This window comes from Erythranthe guttata, chromosome 1, assembly GCF_056151865.1.
Source record: "Erythranthe guttata isolate IM_541 chromosome 1, IM_541, whole genome shotgun sequence".
NCBI lineage: Eukaryota > Viridiplantae > Streptophyta > Magnoliopsida > Lamiales > Phrymaceae > Erythranthe > Erythranthe guttata.
Window position 1 is genome coordinate 9,738,455 of NC_142533.1, and position 23,555 is coordinate 9,762,009.

The 23,555-nt window shown below is 37.9% G+C and overlaps 3 protein-coding genes and 1 long non-coding RNA gene across 4 annotated transcripts; 2 read left to right on the plus strand and 2 right to left on the minus strand.

Moving 5' to 3' along the window:
- Window positions 1-1,683: 1,683 nt before the first annotated feature.
- LOC105976254 (uncharacterized) lies at window positions 1,684-8,318 on the minus strand. Its single transcript, XM_088818209.1, has 4 exons — window positions 8,252-8,318; window positions 2,466-2,689; window positions 2,057-2,366; window positions 1,684-1,981 (listed from the first exon to the last, which is right to left on the minus strand). Exons 1-4 carry the CDS (start codon window positions 8,316-8,318, stop codon window positions 1,737-1,739), a joined length of 846 nt encoding a protein of 281 aa, XP_088674335.1. The 3' UTR covers window positions 1,684-1,736.
- Window positions 8,319-9,725: 1,407 nt separating this feature from the next.
- On the minus strand, window positions 9,726-14,722 carry LOC148772812 (uncharacterized). Its single transcript, XR_016032914.1, has 6 exons — window positions 14,680-14,722; window positions 14,568-14,602; window positions 13,750-13,815; window positions 13,603-13,669; window positions 13,417-13,485; window positions 9,726-9,875 (listed from the first exon to the last, which is right to left on the minus strand). It is a non-coding gene; the product is annotated as an uncharacterized LOC148772812 (long non-coding RNA).
- Window positions 14,723-15,323: 601 nt separating this feature from the next.
- LOC105954336 (glucan endo-1,3-beta-glucosidase 11) lies at window positions 15,324-18,474 on the plus strand. The gene is made up of 3 exons (XM_012978011.2): window positions 15,324-15,679; window positions 15,781-16,892; window positions 18,088-18,474. Exons 1-3 carry the CDS (start codon window positions 15,616-15,618, stop codon window positions 18,160-18,162), a joined length of 1,251 nt encoding a protein of 416 aa, XP_012833465.2. The 5' UTR covers window positions 15,324-15,615; the 3' UTR covers window positions 18,163-18,474.
- A 2,160-nt stretch (window positions 18,475-20,634) lies between these two features.
- LOC148772813 (uncharacterized) lies at window positions 20,635-22,811 on the plus strand. Its single transcript, XM_088821152.1, has 2 exons — window positions 20,635-21,847; window positions 21,933-22,811. The coding sequence occupies exons 1-2, from the start codon at window positions 21,344-21,346 to the stop codon at window positions 22,089-22,091; spliced, it is 663 nt and encodes a 220-aa protein (XP_088677278.1). The 5' UTR covers window positions 20,635-21,343; the 3' UTR covers window positions 22,092-22,811.
- The last annotated feature ends 744 nt before the right edge of the window (window positions 22,812-23,555 follow it).

The window sequence follows — 23,555 nt, forward strand, 5'->3', positions numbered from 1 at the left end:
TCTTCTTCAACATCGACTTTTTTGGCTACAACTTAATTTTACACCAGAAAACAACAGAAAACACCAAAAAAAAAAAAACTGGGATCAAGAGGATATAGATGAATAGAGAAAAATATACTTTAACCTCAAAATTCGTCGGCGGCGGAGGGCTCTAAACGATTGATCACCACAACACACAAAAATCGAAACAAATAAAAAATACCAAAAAAGTAAATATTCTTTTACTTTGGTCTCAGATCTCGCAGCGGCGGCAAAAACTCGACAACGACTCCTTATATCTTCTTCACTGACTTTGGTCTCTAATCTCATGGCGACGGCAACATAGGACTCCACAAATTCCGAGGAGCGACCGAAGAAGGAGCGGATCCAAGAACACAAATAAAAATCAAAATCATACATATCAACAAACGTTCATAAAAACAGATCCAAACAAAAGAAAAATAACAGACATGCACAAATGGATCCAATCAAAAGACGGATTCATACATCTATAATCTATCTATTCAAAAAAAATTATACTTGAAGGGCGCCGATGCATTCTTTGTAGAACTATATCACAAAAAATCAAGAAGCGACCATGACACCCTGCAACATACAACATAATATATTTTTAGAGTTAATTAAGTATAATTTAAATTGAATTTAATAATTTATTTATTTCTTAAAATTTTCTATTATACACATAAGAGTTTAAAAGAAACAATATAGTTTTAACAATTACCGTGGACAAGAATCCATATAAATATTATATTAGAGAGTAAACATTTAAAATTTTATTTGATCGTTCATATTACACAATAACTAAAAAATTATTTTATATAATATTAATTATATATAATTTTAATTATTTATAAAACAATTAATAATATATAATTTTAATCAATTAAATCTTAAAATAGTGTAAATTATTTGCTAAAGTGGTAAGAATCATGTCTATTGCACGTCGTCGTCGTAGGGCCATTTTTTTTTTTTTATAATATTTCGGTTTTTTTTTTTTGAGAATTGGGGTGATTTTGTAATTATTTACAAAAATACAATAAAGCGTCGTTTAAAACGACAGGCTTTAACGGCCATTGGATTGAGCTGAGATTGACGGCCAGATCTCCTATCTTGTCCTCCTAATCTGACGGCCAGAGATTAATCTGGGCGATCGGACTGTCGTTAAAAGGCGTCATTCAAAATGACGCCCTTTGACCCGCCACACAGGATTACAGCGTCATTCAAAATGACGCCTTTTACCAGCCGTTGGATTGTGTTTATATCAACGGCTGGATTTGAGCTGAGGTTTTTTAAATTTATTTAATTCTTTTTATTGTTAAATTGTAATACTTAATTTAATTTTAATTTTAAATTAATTATATGTTGTATTTCAAAAAATTCCTTGAAATATTTATGCAATTTATTTTATAATTCACTATAAAATAATACAAAGTTAATTAATTATGACCTAACAAAAATTAAGAAATAAAGAACTCTTTTATTAATTATATTACTTTTTTGTGAAATGAACTGTTTTTTTGCATAAATTATAAATAAAGAACTATTTTGTCAATTATATATATATATATATATATTATTTTTTAATCTATATTTCATTTAATAAAAATAAAATGCCTAATTATTGGGAAATATTTTTTGTCTCTAAATACTTTAGTTTATTTAATTTGTTTTTTTATTGAATAACTAAAATACTAAAAAGTTTAAATAAATAACCAACATAAACTACAATAATAATATCACCAATGACGGTGACCTCCGGTGCCACATCTCGGGGGCCTTCTAGTCCTGTGCCCTCTACCAACTTGTTCATCCTCATCATTTTCGTTATCACTCGAAGAATTTCCGGATTGAGAATAAGGAATAGGTGTCATCTGATGATCTACCGGTCGCGATGTAGAAGAAAACTGATGCGTAAACCCCAAATGAACTGGGTCTTCCGAATTCATATTCGGATTAAAGTAGGGGTATGGGGTGTACGGATCTGCATCAACGAGATTATAATTACACTCACAGTTGTAGATAGTATTAGAAATAAAATCAAAGGTACTAAACATACCGGATGGATGCCCGTGTGATCTAGGATCTGTATAATTATCGAATGCCGGATAATATGCACGAGAAGAAGTTCCTGCCTCGCCAGCGTACATCTGAGTCTGTGACTGAGGCATTTGAGATAGTGGTATCTGAGTCTGAGTCTGAGGGTGAGTCTGAGTATAAGGCATCTCAGATTGAGGCCTATCTGAAGGTCCGTGTCGACACTCTAAGACATTAAGACATGTTTTGAGAGTCGGTAAATACGAACAATAGCCATCCCGGGGCGTGTCTCCGCCATCAACAGAAACAATCAATGATCGAAGATGCTGAATCTAAAATAAGTAATAAGAAATATTTTATTTTCAGAAGACATACATTAATAAAAATATAAAATACACAAAATTTTATAATAAATAAATTTGAATACATACCACTGTATCCATTGAAATCTGACCTCCAACCTGAAATCCGGTACGATCAGATGGGGTAATCGGTGATATGAAACGACGTGTGTGCAGTTCATACCACTCAAAATAACCATCTTCTGTAGTCTGACTGTCACTGGCATATGGATAATCAATAATAAAAATGAGTCTATTATCCCAAGCGGTAACATGGGAAATATGTGTAAGACTCCAATCTCGGTTGGTAGCACCTGTACGGTGAGCATTGACGTGCATCCAGAAAATCTGTCTCAATATTTTCAGGAGGTTCAGGTATGGGTTGTACCATCCCGAACTGACGTACTACTTGATAAGTGTTCGTTTTGCACGATTTTTGCTTATCAAATCTTCGAGTTTTGGTCTTCGTTCGTCCGAGTTTCGGCTTTATTTGTATATATTATTGTGTTTCTTGTTTTATTTCTTTTTTTTAGGTTTTGTTAGCTATTTTTGCCGATTCGAAACGATTTTGAAAGCGAAGGCGAGAACCAACCAAACAAGTGCAAAATTGCATCCAAGTTGAAGATGGAAGCGTTCGGTATTTCATGCATAACTCTCTCATTTGACCTCCGATTGAGCTGATTCAAGTGGAGTTAGAAAGCCAACTGCAAGGGCTACAACTTTTGTGAAATGCATGTTTGTCGAATTCGTCCTGAAAAAGGGTCAACACGGAGTTTCAAGTTCAGACAGTCACCATATCGCGATATTGCCATCCTGTATCGCGATATGGGGAGAAATGAAACAGAGAGATTGGGCTTTTGCCATATCGCGCGATATCACCTCCCATATCGCGATATGGCGGAAAACGAAACAGAGAGCTTGTAATTTTACCATATCGCCCGATATTGCCGCTCATATCGCGATATGGGCCTTGGGATGCGTAAAAAATATCTTAAAAGGCAAAGCATACTATAAATAGATCCCTTGTGTCATTTAACAAGGAGGGACTTTTTCGTCGAATTCACTCTTCGACTTCTTCTTCGGTTTTCTCTTCGGTTCTCGCCAGTTCTTCGCGGGAAGCTTCGACGAGGGTTTCGACTCGGGTTTTTCATAAGCTTTTTCTTTACATTTAGTTTATGATTTCTCGTGTTCTTCATTTTGATGCTATGTTTGTAATGAACTAAGCATTTTCTTTTAAGGGAAATGAAACCGTGTATATATTGATTTTGATTTCCAGATCTGTGATCTATTTGTCGTTCTTTGATTCTGTTTATGTTTTCCTGTATTAAATGCTTTCGATTGTTTGGCCAACAGTTGAATTGATTGTAAATGGGAATGAACTCGAGAGAGGATTTCTCGTTTGATGTTAGAAAAACATAGCTCGGGTTGTGGAAACGGAGACGTGATGCACCTCGGGTAGCCCTTAAGGACTTGACCTAAATGCTCTCTTAATATCAGGTTCTGAACGGAGACGTCGGATCTGAACGGAGACGTCGGACCTGTGGGTAGACTCTAACTACACTGGAGACGGGGGTTAGAGTATTTTAGTGTCTGGGTTAGCGAACATAGAATCGACATTAGATTCGGATTTGTAGATCTTTATCGATAGTACACTGGTGGATTTTACCCTAGAAGCCATCACACGTCGGAATTCCTCGCTTCTACTGATGGACCGTTGTTTTTATTATTGTTGTTTTTCCTTTTAGCTTCATTTCATCCCCCACCATTTCGATTGTCTAGATAAAGTGTAGGATAGTATAATTACGGTACTTGGTAGATTTAGGAACTTAATTCCCTGTGGATCGATATCTGGAATTCACTATTCTACAAAACGCGATACTGTACACTTGCGGTTTTTCATACGTAGGTTTTACGCGTATCAAGTTTTTGGCGCCGTTGCCGGGGAATTAGTTAATCTTGAATTTACTAATATCGTTACCAACTATCCTTACTTTACTTTAGACATTTTTTTTTTCTTTTGATTTTTTTTTTGTTTTTATAGCAGATTTGTATACATCGATGGCCTCGATTTATGATCTCTCTCTTTGCAAGATTCAATCCAGAGCTGATTACATTCAACATGAGTTGGAGGATATTGAAAGACATCGAAGGTTGAACCCAGAAAATGGAATTGCACAGACAAATGAGCACTTGTGCTATTTACAAGACGAACTCCACTTTCTGGCAAATATTGTCGAAAATTTTCAGAGATGTCACATTCAGAAACCTCATCCGACCATCCCATATGAAGACAACGAGGTATTTACAGATTTTCGTATTAACGATGAGGTTGAGCACCTTGAGGGAATTATCCATCCCAGTTCTGTAGATACTTTTGCGTGTGATGAGAGTGGGATGAAGATGATGGTAGAGGAACTTGATGAACAAAATCCTATCCACATTGCTACTACGGATTTGAGTATGAGCGAGGAGACGAGTTTCAAATTTGAGGTAGAGCTTACTCCAAAGCTCGAATATCTTGTATACGAGTTTGAGAGATCGGTAGGCAAGCAACCCATCCTAGTCTCCTACCGACTGATTTCCAAAGCAAACGAAAAGTGCCATGGGTTGGGATGGTCATTACAAGATTGCAATCTAGTCCATGATATGATTGCAAAGTATGTATCAAGACTGATGGATGGATGCGCAATCTACAAGGTTTTGGATTGGACATAATCCGTCCAAATTGTGTCGAGCCGTCGACAGTAAAACAGACGCTGGATGGGAGGCAACCCATTATTTATTTTCGTCATTTATTTTGTTAGTTTTCTTTTATTTTTGCATTTTTTGGTTTAAAGCTAGATTTCACCCTTTTTTCTTGATTTTTGCCGGTATTTCGTCTCCAAGGAAAGAAGAGTAAGAAGTCGGGAAGTCTAGACAATTCCGGCAATTCACCCTCGGTGCCAAAATTCACGGCACCCCGTGCAATCAAAGAACACTTTCGCAACCGTAGAACACTGATCAATTTGCGGCACGACTGTTCAGGGTGTATTTCTTTCTCATTTCTTTTATTTTTCGCATTGAGGGCAATGCATGATTTAAGTTTGGGGGTGAGTTTAGCTTATTTTGATTTGGTCTTTTGCATGCATATCATATAATTTAGTTTCATTTATATATTTCGATTTCCGTAATTGTGTTATGTTTGTCACATGCATTTCATTTAAGATCGAGTATAAGTTGCGTTTCTGGAATCTATTGAAGCAAAGCAATTAATGAATTAGTAGATGGGCTAGTTGATTTTAAAATTGAAATTATGGATAACCGGCTAATTATAGATGTACCTTCCGACTGCGTTTTTGCAACTTGTGTGGATAGCCTTTCGAATCCTTTCCGATTAAGCTTGAGCGCACTTTTATGAGGGGTATAATAGTCTGAGGTTTGGGGGGCGAGTTAGAATTGAATTATGTGTTCACGATTTCCAGTTGTTGGCTAAAATTTCTATCAATGGTCTTTACGTTTTTATTTTATGTTTTATGTTAAAAAAAAGGAGAAAAAGAATAAAAAGAGAAAAATAATAATTTGTGGTATTGTTGTGATTCACGCTCTGATTTCCCCGCCTTTCTGACTCGAGCTTAACCCGTTGGGTGCACCTCGTCGCCTAAGTCTCTCGAGCTGTCGAGCTTGGGGGTTTCTTGGACTAAAGTTCGATACATGGGTCAGGGAGATAACACAGTGGTGTCGAGCCTTGCACGAGTCACAATTATGCCCGTTTCAGAAAAAATGAAAAAAGGAAACAATTGTGATGAAAATCACCAAAAATATTGTTGTTGTCAAATCTGTTTGAATAAATAGACCTTCTTATGCCAAACTCGAGTTTTTGAATTTCAGAATCAAAACTTGCTTTTCACCCACATTTCTACTCAAAACCCTCGATGATTGTGTTTATTGTTTAATTACGGATTCTTGAGTCTATCTTTCATTTTGGTGTAGAAACAACTAATTGCGTCGGTAGGAAAGTCGAATACCTGAAGCCGTATGCCATTCTAAGATTTTAAGTTATCTAGCTCGTTTTATCTTTGGAATTAATTGCAATGCTTTGACCAATCTGGCAACTTTGTGGGTGTGTTGTCTGAAAACCCTCACGAGACACAACTCGTCCTTTGGGGGTACCCAGGGGTTCAACGGCTTGTTGCATATGCTAAATGCAATCGTGTTTCCCTACGTTAGTGGCCTAGTTTAGATTGTTGCTTTTGTTCCTTTTTGTTTTTAGTTTCGTTTTGATTTACTCGGGACGAGTAAAGATCTAAGTTTGAGGGTGTGATAAGTGTTCGTTTTGCACGATTTTTGCTTATCAAATCTTCGAGTTTTGGTCTTCGTTCGTCCGGGTTTCGGCTTTATTTGTATATATTATTGTGTTTCTTGTTTATTTCTTTTTTTTAGGTTTTGTTAGATATTTTTGCCGATTCGAAACGATTTTGAAAGCGAAGCCGAGAACCAACCAAACAAGTGCAAAATTGCATTCAAGTTGAAGATGGAAGCGTTTGGTATTTCATGCATAACTCTCTCATATGACCTCCGATTGAGCTGATTCAAGTGGAGTTAGAAAGCCAACTGCAAGGGCTACAACTTTTGTGAAATGCATGTTTGTCGAATTCGTCCTGAAAAAGGGTCAACACGGAGTTTCAAGTTCAGACAGTCACCATATCGCGATATGGCCATCCTGTATCGCGATATGGGGAGAAATGAAACAGAGAGATTGGGCTTTTGCCATATCGCGCGATATCACCTCCCATATCGCGCGATATCACCTCCCATATCGCGATATGGCGGAAAACGAAACAGAGAGCTTGTAATTTTACCATATCGCCCGATATTGTCGCTCATATCGCGATATGGGCCTTGGGATGCGTAAAAAATATCTTAAAAGGCAAAGCATACTATAAATAGATCCCTTGTGTCATTTAACAAGGAGGGACTTCTTCGTCGAATTCACTCTTCGACTTCTTCTTCGGTTTTCTCTTCGGTTCTCGCCAGTTCTTCGCGGGAAGCTTCGACGAGGGTTTCGACTCGGGTTTTTCATAAGTTTTTTCTTTACATTTAGTTTATGATTTCTCGTGTTCTTCATGTTGATGCTATGTTTGTAATGAACTAAGCATTTTCTTTTAGGGGAAATGAAACCGTGTATATATTGATTTTGATTTCCAGATCTGTGATCTATTTGTCGTTCTTTGATTCTGTTTATGTTTTCCTGTATTAAATGCTTTCGATTGTTTGGCCAACTGAATTGATTGTAAATGGGAATGAAATCGAGAGAGGATTTCTCGTTTGATTTTAGGAAAACATAGCTCAGGTTGTGGAAACGGAGACGTGATGCACCTCGGGTAGCCCTTAAGGACTTGACCTAATTGCTCTCTTAATATCAGGTTCTGAACGGAGACGTCGGACCTGTGGGTAGACTCTAACTAAACTGGAGACGGGGGTTAGAGTATTTTAGTGTCTGGGTTAGCGAACATAGAATCGACATTAGATTCGGATTTGTAGATCTTTATCGATAGTACACTGGTGGATTTTACCCTAGAAGCCATCACACGTCGGAATTCCTCGCTTCTACTGATGGACCGTTGTTTTTATTATTGTTGTTTTTCCTTTTAGCTTCATTTCATCCCCCACCATTTCGATTGTCTAGATAAAGTGTAGGATAGTATAATTACGGTACTTGGTAGATTTAGGAACTTAATTCCCTGTGGATCGATATCTGGAATTCACTATTCTACAAAACGCGATACTGTACACTTGCGGTTTTTCATACGTAGGTTTGACGCGTATCACTACTCTGTCTGGTCGATGCATCTCCACAATTGCGTAGCATATCAGGGGGACTCTCGATACCTATATACCTGAATATGTGATCGCCGAATCACCAGCTACAGTCTGATACTCCGGATCATCGATATCATATGGCATCCATATAAACTGATCTGGGAGCATATGATCCAACATCATCCTAAAAATACGAAGAACATGTGCACCAGTCTCAATGAAGCTGACATGGTTGGTCCACCTGTGATATATTATTATATATTAAACTAAAGATAATAATAAAGATAAGGTTAAATACAAAAATACCCCACTACTATGAATTTTGTATCATATGCCCCATGTACCTTTTTCCCAAATATGACTATAATACCCCTACTCAAGCATCTTTTTGACAATATTACAAACATCTTTAAAATCATATTTTTGTTGAGAATTTGAACAACCGGAAGACATTTAAGAAAAAAATTAAGAAATTCAAAATGACAAAAATAAAAGGTTTTATTTAGAAAATTAAAAAAAATCTAAGTAATTAAATGTTTTGAAGAAAAAAAGAAAAATATCAATTTTTTTCAAGTAAAATTGACTGAAAATGTTAGAAAAATATAGTGGAAGGTTGCTCAAACAAACCCTTATATTTATAGGCACAAAAAATTAATACACAAATCACCGTAAAAATAATGCAAAAATAATTAACATAAATCTTAAAACCATTACCGTGCACCGTAAGATGGTACGGGAAACTCATATCCTGCATACTCAAGTGTTGTGCCCCATTTTGCCAGAGTAGGTATGGGCCTTGGTGGAGGAATCCGCATCCATGCCCATATCTGTTAAATAATACAAGAATATAAATTTTTTATAATATAAACTACAAATTAAATGTATTAACGTACTAAATTATATAAGTAATTCATATGTTACCTGTAATAATTGAACAGGACCACTGATTTCTTTTGCAGATATCTTCGATGCTTTGCACAACTCGTGGTAGAGGACTGCTAGAGTACAACTACCCCAACTATATGTACTGACAGCATCAAGATCCTCTAAATGTCGCAAATACATCAACGGAATAGAGTCGCCGGTGTGATCGGGACACATAATCCCCCCTACTATGAGAAAAGCAATCCCTCGAGTGTAATGAATAAGGTGCGCATATGTACTATTATCAAGAACGAGATTATTGATTAAATATTCACTAAGGGCTTTGACGCTCAACTTCGATCCTTTTATCTTTGTTGAATCCGGTGTAAATCCCAGCCATGTCATACAATACTGCAGCCACTCACGAGTCCTACGATGAGTATCAACTCCTATGACCGGATGTCCGTCAACCGGTAGTCCGTATATCAACGCCACGTCCTGTAGCGTGACTGTCACCTCCCCTACACGCAAGTGAAATGTGTGAGTCTCCTGGCGCCATCTCTCTACTAATGCAGTGATAAAAGTCCCCAATCTGCTTGCATACGTCGACAACGATATACACCATATAACTTCATTTGGACCTAAAAACATAACACCCGAGGATGAGGATGAGGGTTGTGCGGCCTATGAAAGACGCTCCATATCCCATGATCACTTCGTCTGACTCGTATGGTCGTATCCATATTAGACTCTGTCAAAACACTTGATCTATGATCATTCTGAAGATACAGAAGTGAGGGATCTCGGGGACCGTATACAGCGTTCTCCATTTCAATCCTGTTTCAAGTTCATGTGAAAGCACATAAGATTATTATTATTATTATTATTATTATTATTATTATTATTATTATTATTATTATTATTATTATTATTATTATTATTATTATTATTATTATGATGATTATGATTATGATTATGATTATTATTATTATTATTATTATTATTATTATTATTATTATTATGATGATGATGATGATTATTATTATTATTATTATTATTATTATTATTATTATTATTATTATTATTATTATTATTATTATTATTATTATTATTATTATTATTATTATTATTATTATTATTATTATTATTATTTCAACAATTAAAGTTCGACATAACATAACACATACATTACATAATATAACATAACAAACACAACATATCATAAGATCGACACAACATAACATAACATAACACATAAAATAACTAGTGTGATTCTTGTGTTGCCCGAGATTTTCTTCTAGCACGCGCTTGTGGTCGGTCCATTTCGTTACGAATACGAGTACTTTCTGGCCTACCCCGTCGTGTAGCTTTCCGTAGGGTAACATCGTGAAATAGCTCAAAATTTGCATCCTCCCAGCACATTTCAGGCAGCAAAGGGTGAAACACGCCACTATATGTGTTCTTATGGTTTCTAACACTGTAGTACTCGGCAACCAAAGTTTCGGCATCCAAACGAAAATCACGACATACATGTTGCACATGAGAGCAAGGAATCCCAAACAATGTCCACTTATTACATGAGCATTCTTTGGCCCTAAGATCGACACAATGTGTTTTTCCTCCACCTCCTTGAGGTTTTGCCCTGGTGAATACCTCACCAGCGTAGTTGCGAGTGTTGAACCTTCTCATGTAATGGGTCGTTGAATGTTCCTCCCATAATTTGAACTTCTTCAATGGAAATTCGGCCCATCGTTGTCCCGATTGCTCCCAATTATTACCTTTCGCTACTCGATTAATAAAGTGCTTAACCACTCGATGAAATGTAAAATCCACAATAGCTGTGACAGGCAGTTTACGAGCACATTTCAAAGCACCATTGATGGACTCGGACAAGTTGGTCGTCAACTGACCGCGTCGAGACCCTCCATCATGTGCTAAAGTCCACTTTTCTCGATCCATGTTCATCAAGTATCTGTGTGCATTGGGATTTTCCTCCCCAATCTTGTCCAAATACCGGTTCAGCTTCCAAACCTGAGATTGTTTTCCAGCAGCGTAACAAAAATCTTTCACCACAATGCTCTTAAACTTGGCGTTGACATTTGAAAAAACATGCCTCAAACAAAATCGATGGGTGATGCGAGGGGGCCTAAACCCGGGCATTGAATCGATGGCACTTAAAATACCGGTTCCTCGATCCGAAATTATACAAATACCATCTGATATGCCCGAAAGTAAATGTTTGTCAATGCATTTGAAAAACCACTTCCATGCACTTGCGGTCTCTTCATCAACAATTGCATGCGCAAGTGGTAAAACTTGTTGATTCGCATCCAAACACACAGCAATCAACATCTTATGTTTGTACTTAGTGTACAAATGAGTTCCATCGACGCTGATCACCCGACGACAGTATTTGAAACCATCAATACACGGCTTGAAGGCCCAGAAGACGTATTTGATTATGAATTTCGATGGATGATTTGTCGCGTGATGTTCCCACTCAATAGCTGTGCCTGGATTCCTTTGTTGCAGTGCTTTCATAAATTTTGGCAACTTCTGGACCGAACTCTCCCATGTTCCATATACATTTTCTCTGCATCGCTTCAAAGTGTACCATGCCTTCATGTAGGATATCTCATATCCTATTTGCGCGGTCACAATCTCTCTTGCCTTTGAAATCTCACAAACTGGATTTTCACGAACACTTTTCAATAGAATTGCGGCGCAATAATTGATGTTCAAGTTGCCATGATTGTTTGTCATCCCTTGCATACCGCAACTATGATCGCCATCGTAGATCCCAATCCTAAATTGTCCTCTATCCCCAATTCTTGATGCTCTTAGCCTCCATCTGCAAGGTCTTGCTTCAGTGTCGTGTTTGCAGATAACCTTCCAAGTTCTTTTTGTACTTTCGATAACTTTAAACTCTCTTCTGGCAAATCGAATGGAGTGGTCTCTAACGGCTGAAATGACCCTTGCTTTACTATCAAAAATCATCCCCTTTTCGAGAGTACCTTTGCTGCTATCATAAAATTTTGACCACATACCCGACGGAACATCAATGGAATCGGCTGGGATTTCAGGAAATGACAGAGAGTAGTACGAAGGTGGATCATAAAACTGAGTAGGAGGTTCTGCAAATGATGGATTGCTGACATGAACATGGGAAGTTGATGGAATTTCTGCCTGCGATATTGTTTGTACAATGTCATCAACGGCTTCGATATTCTCATCATTGTTCTCTTCACCACTATCATCATCGTCTCCATGGTCGGAGGGTTCAGAGTCGCTTCGAACATTTGGCCCATGTGCGTCTCCGAAAGGATCATCGTCATCATTATTATCACAATGACGAGTATCATTAGGAAGATCAAAATTTTCATGAGCATTTCTCATGCCACTTGATTCCCCAATATGTACCCCAAGATTTTGATAAGAATGCCTCGATGGCCCCGCTTCAAAGCCCATATTAGAAAACCCTTGTGTAACCGCAACTAACTCAGGACTTGTTTGCATAAATGAATTGTAAGCATCATTCAAATCAAAATGTTGTGAAGGTCTCGAAGGGGAGTAGAGAGGTTCTGATGTAGTGAATTGTGAAGGTCTCGAAGGGGAATAGAGAGGTTCTGATGTACTGAATTGTGAAGGTCTCGAAGGGGAGTAGAGAGGCTCTGATGTAGTGAATTGTGAAGGCATCAAAGGATTGTATAAAGGCTGAGACTCAACATAAACATCTATGGAATCGTTTCCTTCATCCGGGTGCAAATAGATTTCTAAATCATCATCACTTGTTATCTGAGAAACTATAATCGCTCCACTGATTTTGATACCATCGTGATATTTTGCCCGACACCGATAACACAAATTCATTTCTATCTATTCGGCAACGTGAGTATATTTTCGCCAAGAAGTCTGAGAAAGATATATCGCGTTTCACTCGTACGACTGTATGATGAGATTGATCATAATTCACTGACAATCCATCATAAACAATCTGGCCTCCTATGTACACGAAAACTTTGACAGTATCCCTACCCGGAGTCGCCATTGAAACCCTATATTTTGATATTTTGAGATTATTATTTTTATTTCGAAATATTTAATATTTTCTATTTCTTTTTATAGCTACAAACACTTATGTTATATTATAAATCAGTTAAAACAAACAATTAAAATTTAAAAATTTCTAATTCTTTTTATAATTTGATAGTTCCAAAACTATTAATTTGTATATTATAAATCCTAAACACATTGTGTAACTCGTAATTTTTCGGCATATTCATATAACACTAACCAGTTAAAAACAAACAATTTGTATAAATTAGCAAACTTATCATTCAAGTAAGACTTAAATTAACCAATAAAATATTTAATTTACCTCAAAGATAATTGTAGATTTGCTAGCACCCACAATCACTACTCAATCCACCACAAGTTGAACTTCCACCTATTTATAATAATAAAAAGACCATCAAAATAAAAATTTCAGCAATTATTTAAAAATGGGGAAAAAAAAACACAGCTCCAAGTTGTACTACATTTGTACAATATAACAAATAATTACCTTCAAGATATTATTATTTGCTAGCTACAAAAATCCCTTCTCAAAACACCACAAATTAAGCTTCCACCTAGTTATAACAATAAAAAACAGAATTAAAATTTCAGCAATTAAAAATAATAATATTTGTCCAATATAACAAATAAATACCTCCAAATATTTATTATTTGCTAGCAGCGTAAATCCCTTCTCAATCAACCACAAATTACATTTCACCTAATTATAACAATCAAAACACACCAAAAATTTAAATTTCAGACATTATTTATAAAAAAAAGGATAAAAATATGTTAAATTATTAAAACATAGGATCAAAAGTGAAACTGATGTAAACTTGAGGGGCTAAAGTGTAATTTTACAATTTTCATAAATTGAAAAGAAAAAAAATAAGAATTTTGAAGTCATTGATTTTGAATTTTGACCAAACATCCATAAATTCGAACGGTTTGAAATCATGAATTTGAAATCTAAATCCTAATTATGGTAAAAAAGACGATTTATGGTCAAAATTAATGGCACTAAGAAATTAATGGTAAAAAAGACGATTTATGGTCTTGTTGAGGTAATACCTATTCTAATGTCATGACTAATTCTACCAATTTATCCACTAACTCACTAATAATTAATTAATTTATCCTACTAATTATTCTACTCGTATCATATTTAAACCATTACAAAAAAATTAAATTTCAGAAATTATTTAAACACAATCAAACATTCCTTCTTAAATCCACCATAAGTTAAAGTTTAACCTAAAAATAACAACGAAAAACAACAATAAAAATTTGAATTTCATAATAAATTATATATATTTTAACAATACAAGAAATAATTTATCACCAAATTAATTGATAATTTACTAGATCAAAATTTCATTAATCCACCATTAATAAAAATTTAACAAAATTATATTAATAATTAAAATTCTATTTAACTATAATAATAATTGAAAGAGTGAAAAAAATTACCTCAATAAGTACCCTGCTGAAATTAATTAAATTACCTACATTAGTTAAAATATAAATTAAACAATTATAAATAATAATTAACAAATAAAAAAGGGAGAGAAAGAAAACTTACGGTGGTGTTGGGAAGAAGGGAGCAAGGCAGCAGCAAATGTGGAATGGTTAAGGGATAAATAAATAAATAAATAAATATATATATATATATATATATATATATATATATATATATATATATATATATATATATATATATATATATATATATATATATATATATATTCGGCCGAAATCACGACCGTTAGATCAAGAAGAATCGGACGGCCGCTAAAACGCGTAGTTTGAAGTGACGCGTTTGACCATCTGACAGGTCAAAGCGCGTCATTCAAAATGACGCGTTTTAGCGACCGTCAGATCTTGCGATCTATCCCTGGCCGTCAGATTAGGAGGACAAGATAGGAGATCTGGCCGTCAATCTCAGCTCAATCCAACGGCCGTTAAAGCGCGTCGTTTTAAACGACGCTTTATTGTATTTTTGTAAATAATTACAAAATCACCCCAATTCTCAAAAAAAAAAACCGAAATATTATAAAAAAAAAAAACTAGTATATAGTAAACGTAGAACTGAATAACTTAATTGCCCTCCGAATTCTACATATGGGTTTTTACATAGAAAATGGTTCCTTTATAATAATACAGATAATAATGAAATAGTATTAAAATAACATAGTAAAATTGTAGTTAAATAGTATAGATTAAAATATGAAGTGTCCTTCTTTGTGATGAAAAAGAGGTGGAAGGATCTAATTAAAAAAAAGAAAAGAAAAAAAGATATCCGTTGGAGAATCTCCAAAGAAGCACATGGTAAGAGTGTATGACATTAGTCCACAAAAACAATAATAGCTACTAGCTGTATATATTGTATTGTATTGTATATCTATCTATCTTGTTGGTTGAACTAAACATTCATTATATCATATTTACTTTCCTCCTCCATTTGCACTTGTGCTGTGTCTCCTCACTCTTTTCCACACTCCTTCACACAACTAATTCCATGGACTCCACTCTCCTTCACCACCACCACTACATCTCCGCACTTGCTCTCTTCCTCTTTTCAGGTAATTTATTAATTAATTAATTTAACCCCCTTTCGATCAACGAATAATCATACATATGTATATATTTAATTTTTGTTTGTAAAATGAATGAATGAATGCAGCTTCATTGTTGTTGACGGCGGCATCCTCCTTCGCCATAAACTACGGGCAGATCGCAAACAACCTCCCACACCCAGAGTCAGTAATCCCACTGGTGAAATCAATCGGAGCAACTCGTCTGAAGCTGTACGACGCCGACCCACGTGTCCTGAAAGCATTTGCCAACACGGGGGTCGAATTCATAGTTGGCATAGGGAATGAATACTTGGCCAACATGGTAGATCCGAAGCAAGCCCAAGCCTGGGTCAAGACCAATGTCCAATGCTATTTGCCCGCCACCAAAATCACATCCATTGCCGTCGGTAACGAGGTTCTAACTTTCAACGACTCAACTCTTTCTTATAACCTCCTCCCAGCCATGGAAAACATCCACTCCGCACTTGTTTCGCTCAATCTCGACAAGCAGGTTATGGTGACAACTGCACACAATTTGGGTATTCTGGAAGTTTCTTACCCTCCCTCAGCCGGCGCATTCCGCCGGGATCTGACTCAGAAGCTGTCCTGCATACTTGATTTCCACTGCAAAGTGGGATCCCCATTCTTGATTAACGCATACCCATACTTCGCCTACAAGGCTAACCCAAAGGAAATAAAGTTGGATTTCGTGCTGTTCGAAGGGTCCGGGATTGTGGATACGGGTTCGGGTCTCCACTACGATAACATGTTCCACGCCCAAATCGACGCAGCCCATTCAGCGATGGAAAAGCTTGGTTACAAGAACGTGTGTTTGCAGATCTCTGAGACGGGTTGGCCGTCGAAGGGTGACGGAGATGAGGCCGGAGCCTCGCCGGAGAATGCTAGAAAGTACAACGGGAATTTGCTGAAGTTGATATCCGAGAAGAAGGGGACGCCAAAGAGGCCCAATATGGATTTGAATGTTTATGTGTTTGCATTGTTTAACGAGAATCAGAAACCAGGTCCCACTTCCGAGAGAAACTTCGGTCTCTTTAAACCAGATGGAACGCCGGTGTATAATCTTGGATTCAATGTCACCGGATTGGGGAGTATGAATTCGCCGCCGAGCTCAAGTTCCGGCGGCAACTCCGGCGGCTCAACACCGATATCTTTGCCGGCCGGTGGCCCTCCCTACTTGTCCATTACTGCAGATGACGCGGTACGCCATAGTCTCTTTTTCCCCTCTTTACTTATTTTTCTTTTTTTTTTTTTTATTTATGTAAAATATAAAATTAATATTTAAAGCCAATAGAAGTAATTTATTATATTGTCCCTAAATTGAAATGAGTGGTGCAGGGAAGTATAGGATATTGATAAGGCTTTGAAGGGAAAGAAAATTCCAAATTTCTGAAAGATTTTTTGGGGAAAAGAAATTTCTTCAACTTGAATTGAATATTTTACTTAATATATGAAATCAGTAACATTAATGGTAAAAGAAAATAACAATAATAATAAGGGGATAAAAAACAGCTTGTGTGGGGGGTGGGTGGGTGGGTATTGGTTCAGTAAATGTAAAATCTAGGGTAGATATACTCATTTATGATGGAAGAGAGTAGTTGTGCGTGCATGTTGAAGTAGTACATTTATCTTTTTGTTGGCCAACTGTCCCATGTGAGAGAGAACTGGCATCCCTTGTCTTCTTCTCAATACAACCAACACCTTCCACCCAGGTTTGTGCATCGTCTTTTTATCGGCCACCCACTTTTATCGGTTGATAATTTTTTCGGCTTATAATTCTGTTGTCCGGCCGGTAATTTTAACCGAATCACATATAAATGGATCTACCGGAAAGTTTACTCAAATGTCGGTTGGCCGGGTTGGGTAATATCGGTCAGCCAACTTTTTTAATAATAAAAATTTATTATAAATATTTAATTGTAATTCTTATTTTCTTAACTTTGAAATATTTTAAAAATGTCAAAATTCATAAACTCGAAACACAAATTTATAAACCTCTACGCACAGTTGATATTTTATAATTCTTATTTCATATTCTTCATTATATATTTACTTATTATAGAAGTTTAATAAATAAAAAACTCTTAGTTTTAAAGATAAGATTTTTGCAATATTAGTTTTCCCAAAATTTTATATATCTTCTAAATAAACTTTTAAAATAAAAACATCTTATTTGGAACTTTGAGCACCTCCTTATAATCTTTTTTATCTGACTGTTCTAATTTGGTTGCCATTAGATGTTTACTACATTTATTATTTTTTATTGGTTTAAATATTTTGACAGCATAAGAAAAATAACGAATGTGGACCACTATATTATATATACTATTGTTTTCTGACATAAATGAAAGAGATGATTTATTTAATTTAGGTTTGTGTTGTCTGAATTAATGCAGGAACGACTTCCTATTGGAGGGGCATTATTTGTATTGTGCCTCATTGTTTCAACTATTCTTGCACTACAATTTTGACAGCATAAGGTAGGTATTCTTATCTCAAAGTTCCGGAAATTCAACTGAGAGTTTGAATTTGAAAAGAATGGATTCTTGTTCATTTGCATCTCTACACAAAAACAAATTATTAGCAATGAATTATGGGATATGATAAAAAGATGCAGTAGTGCAGGCAAATAATGCCCTCTTGAGCTTTTCTTCTCTGTAAATTTTGTCCGAGGACCGAGTTATGTTCCTATTGTATTATTAATTACAACCTACATTATTTATTATTACATGTATGGACCCATTCTTATTCTATTAGACTTTACTTATTGTTCGTGTATTGAATTGGCATCCTAGGATGTGCTCATACATCTATCATACATACTGCTCATTGCTCAGTCATTTCTACTTCTTTGGAACTATTTAAATATACAATTTGGCCGGATCGGACACGGCAATCATACGCCTCACGGTCAACTACTTATTGACTGCGACACTTAATCGATGTCTGAAGACGAACATGATCATTGTTGATGGTTTTTTACAAAACAATATTGACTGTTGTCGACAGTCAAATGATCAACGATCAAGAGAACGTGAACGTAAAAACAAAAGAGCAATATTGAAATATCCCCGGTTCATTTCCTTGATTTAAAATTGTAAAATTTTATGTTGGGAATTTTCTATTTCAGTAAAAGGGCTTGAAAATTATTTCATGTCCGAATAAATTCAATAAATTTGAACTATTATTGGATTTTCCATCTATTTTTTTAATCAAGGAATACAAGCCAATCATGCACTTAATGTACTGATGATGCTAAAATGTAGATCACCTAGGGTAGTGTAAAAAATGAGCTGGGAGAGCAAAGCGGATCAGTAGCTTGACAACTCGATGATCCTGAGGTTCCTGCGAAATGAACACACGTGAACTACGCCGGGGGTTGATCCGGCGGAAACCCCTCCGACGCTCAAGTCAGATATACGGATCGTGGAAATGGTAGAGAGAATTAAACTCTAGATTGTTCGTGAATAATGAAAACGTGCCTTAATAAATGAGTAAAACATCTATTTATATATCGGTGATTGGGTTGGGCTTACTTTGTTGGGCCCAAGCCTTACTTTGAATGTGTTTGGGTTTTCGTGTAGTGGGCCTAATTAGTAGATAAATTTGAGGGGCCATTGAGCCGGCCCATTTAGGTATATCATTAAGCCCCCCAACTCTCGATTCGAGACGGGGACTTGTGTGGAGGGATCCGGGTCGTGTCGAGAGTTAATTGCGTCGTGGATTGAATTGTTTTCGTTGGCGGTGAATTAATTTCTTAATTTAAATAAGGGATAATTGTATTTATTTGGCAGCGATGTATATATTTAAGGGTTTTAAATAATATACCAGGGCCAGATAAATAGACTCTTTTTGCGGTGGAAAGAATTAAACTTCATCTCATGCGTAATAAATATGTGTATGTACTTTTAACTTTAGGTCTTCTTTGTGTTCTCTTCTTTTATTATATAGCGGTAGAGTAGAAATTTTTTGTTTTCTTGATTGCTTCTTTGGGGAAAAATATTTCTCATTTCGAACCCGGGTAATTCGAAACCTTTGCGAATTAAACTTCGAGATCCGGTTGAAGGGGGCCAGAAAACTTTTGGTACAGTGGGTATGGAGCGCGAAAAGTTAGTGTTATCAGATGTGGAGGGTTGTACGCAGATCGGATCTTGCAAAGGGGGTGGGGGTTCTCGTGCCGGCTCGGCTATGCAAGTTGGCTTGAACCGAGCCGGCGAAGGTGGTTTTGTGGGAGTGCGCGCGCGGCCTGATGAAGGATTGCAGCCGAGACGAGTTGCTGAGGTGGCGGCTGGCACGGAGTCCGAGGGGAGGAGAGGGACACGTGAAGGGATGGCCAGTGGGCAGGGCGCCAGCGGTGTTCCCACGCGCGCGTCGTATTGGGGCGTGCGTGGACGCGCGCGCTCGGGAGGGAGGGGTGGGGCTGGGCGGTGACGCACGCGCGTTGGCCAATAAGGCGTCGATGGGGGGGGGGGGGGGATCTGCTGGTAGACGCGCGCGCGCTGCCCAATAAGAGCGCGCGTGCGCGCGCGTCACACGTGGGGGCCAGTGCGAGTGAATGCGCAGTGGGGGGGGGGGGGGGGGGTGGTAGGGCGTCTCCGGACGCGACTCGCGCGCGTGAGCGCGTCCGGGCCCTGTTTTTGACGCGATTCGCGCGATCGGGTCGGGGTCTCGGAGTTGGCAGTTGACGACGAAGTTGATGCGATTCGGAGGAATTTTGGTCAGCGAGAAATCATTGAGTTGTGGAGTGATGATTTGGAGTCTAATATTAATATTCACTCTAGTGTTGTGGAAGATGATTCTAGTAGGCGTCGTTACGGGCGTCAAGTTGTGGATTTCGGTAGTGACAGCGATGATTCGATTCAAGCGCCTTCGGCGAGTGATCATTCCGCCGAGTGAAGTTGAGGCGATGGTCGAAGAGGAGGACGAAGATGATATTCCGCCGAGTGATGTTGAGATTGATACGAGGAGGCAAAAGAAAAATAAGCCAATTAATTTGGACTTAGTTAATTTTGATAGTGTATTGACGGAAGAGCAATTGCATTCTATTCGTCGTTTATCTGGAGCGCCAAGTAATGTTGAGTTGTTGTTGCCTCAGAAGGGCGACCGTTTGTACTCGCAACCCAATGGGTTTCATACGGTATTTTTGGCGTACTTGACGTGTACATCTCAGATTACACCGCATCCGACCTTGTTGAAGGTTTGCGAGGAATTCAAGATAGGGTATAGTCAGCTAACTCCTACTGCTGTGCTGATGTTCGAGGCGTTTCACTATAGAGTGGTTCGAGTAGGTCTGCCTGTGACTGTGAGTTTGTTCAAGGTGTTATTTACGTTACATCGGCCCACTAAGATGCCTTTCTTTTGTTTTCATCCTCGCGTTCCCTACCAATTCGTGAAGAGTGTGAAGTTATCCTTGGGGGAATGGAAGACCCATTTTTTTTATGTGACGGCTCCCATTTTTGACGTTCCCGTAGTTTGGAACCCTACGTGGGAGAGTTTCAAGATAAGTGCGAATATGGCGAAGAGGATTGAGGAGTCTGGGTTGTGTGATGTGGAATTTGACCCGAGGGGTTTGATACCAAAGGCGAAGGGTCAGCACCGTATATCCTTTGAGTGATTTTTTTTTTTTGGTTGTCCTTTGGTTGTATATACTTCATGTCTCTTATGTGTTTGTTATCTTTTGTAGATGGGGGTATCACTTCTGCGGCACTTCGAGCTAAGGCGAATGGGACGTCGAATAAGGCATCGAAGAAGGTTCCCGCTACGTTGGGAGGTTCTTCGGGTGGTTTGCCTCGTGAGACGGCCCCTGTAGAAACTCGTCGAGTGATCGAAGATGACCGTAGCAGTGCTGGTGAAGTGGATGGGCGTCCACTTACGAGAGACCGTGGCCAGGGAAAGATGGTAGATACCGAGTATGTGGTTGTGCCTAAGCGTCCACGGGTAGACCCTGAGGAGACGTATGCTTTCAATGGTGGGGCGGGGAAACAATTATTTACCTATGGCGTGAATTGTGAAGGTAAGGAGTCGTATTGGGATGTGTCGGACCATGATTTGCCGATGTTGAGTACCGAGGGGTTCGTTCGGGAGTATGACCTTGCTCGTATGTCTGGTAAGGGCCCTTCTCACATGTTGGAGTTAGCTGGTGGGGACCTTTGCCGGGTGAGTACTTGTTTATTGAAAACAAGATTTTATGTTTACTTCCTCTCTTTTTTGTGTTAAAAATTATTTCTACTTTTTTTTTTAGTTGGTGTCGACTTGGAGATATCTCATGGAACACGGTAGGAACGTGGAAGCTAGGAAGGAAGAGGAGCGGGCTCGAAGTCAGGCGCGTGAGGACGAACTTCTAAGCCAATTGGAGATAGCGCGGTCCGATCTTGCTCAACGGTCGGAAGAACTTGCCTAGAGGACAGAGGAGCTTGCTCAGAGGACATAGGAGCTTGAGGTTATCCGAGGTGATGAAAAGGCATATAAGGATGATGTTCATAAGTTGAACGAGTGCTATGACCAGCTCAAAGAGAAATACGAAGTTGAGAAGGCGACGGGGAAGAGGTTCCTCGCGACGTTAGGTGGTGCGGCTTATAGGGACTCCATCGTGGAGGAAACCAAGCTTAGCTTCCGAGGTAGTGATGAGTGTGCTGCTATGATTGAGGAGCATGCGTTGGCTGTGGTCTATAAGCCATTAGTTCGTGCTTGTCGCAAATATCTTCGCGATGCGGGTGGTATTAGTGAGAAGGTTATTCGCGGGATGGAGGATGGTATAACCGATGAAGAGGAGGATGAGGTCGATGTCAACGGAACGGGAACAGAGCTCGTGGATGACATGGTTGCTGATGACCCCACTGTGGGAGCGTCTTCCGCCCGTGGTGGGGGAGTTTAGATATTTTTGCTAGGATAGTTAAACTCTTTTTTATTTATTATTGGTATGGATTTCTTAATTTATCTTTATCGCTGATGTAGATGGGTATGTCCACTACTGTTTCGTTTGAATTTCTTCCTTGTTTGACATTTGAAGTTTTGATATTTAGTTATTTATTTTGACATTGTCAAGATTTTTTGCGTCGCTTATGCGTATTAACATTTAGCGTTGTACGCGATGTACTTGAAGAGGGGATCAGTCTCCCAAGGTTTTTGTTAAGGGTCGTGCCATTTGTTTGGACCACTTGGGTCTAAAATATATTTGTCCGTGGCCATGTTTTAAAAGTAGCACCTCGTGAAACAGCTAAAGGGACTTATATAATCCAGCTGGCCAGGCTATACGGATTATCTAAATCTCTCTAAGTGTTTGTAAGGTTATTGAATTGAACTCATGGTAATAGGTGATTCGTGTAGATGTAACATCACAAATAGTAAAGCAAAAATAAATTTGATTAATTCAATGGTAGCAAAAGTGCATTGATACAAGCCTATGTGAGGCGAATGTGAATAAATAGCTAATGCGATAGGCCTACGCGAGGCGAAGGTAAATAAATACTGCCAAAACAAATAAATTGATGATAAAAATTCTTGTAAGTGATTGTATTACACTTGTTCTTCTTCCACGTCTTCCTTGTACTCGTTCGTTTCACTGTGTTGATGGTAGATTGATTTCTTTTGGCGTCTCTATGCCTGTCAAGTATAATTGAGAAAAAGAGAATTTGTTTAAACACTTGTATTGAGGATTTAGTAATTGAAGCTGTGGTGATGTGTGTTGCACTTTCACGTACCCTACTACGGGGGTTGGTTTTTCTTTCTCGCAGTCTGAGATATGAAATCAACTCGTGAGTTGCTGCGAGTTGCTATGCGATCATGCCTGCTAGTGGAATTATTTTTTCACGTTAGTAAGAGTAAATAAGATCATCCGTGTGTTGAATTCTAGTGGAAGTATAGT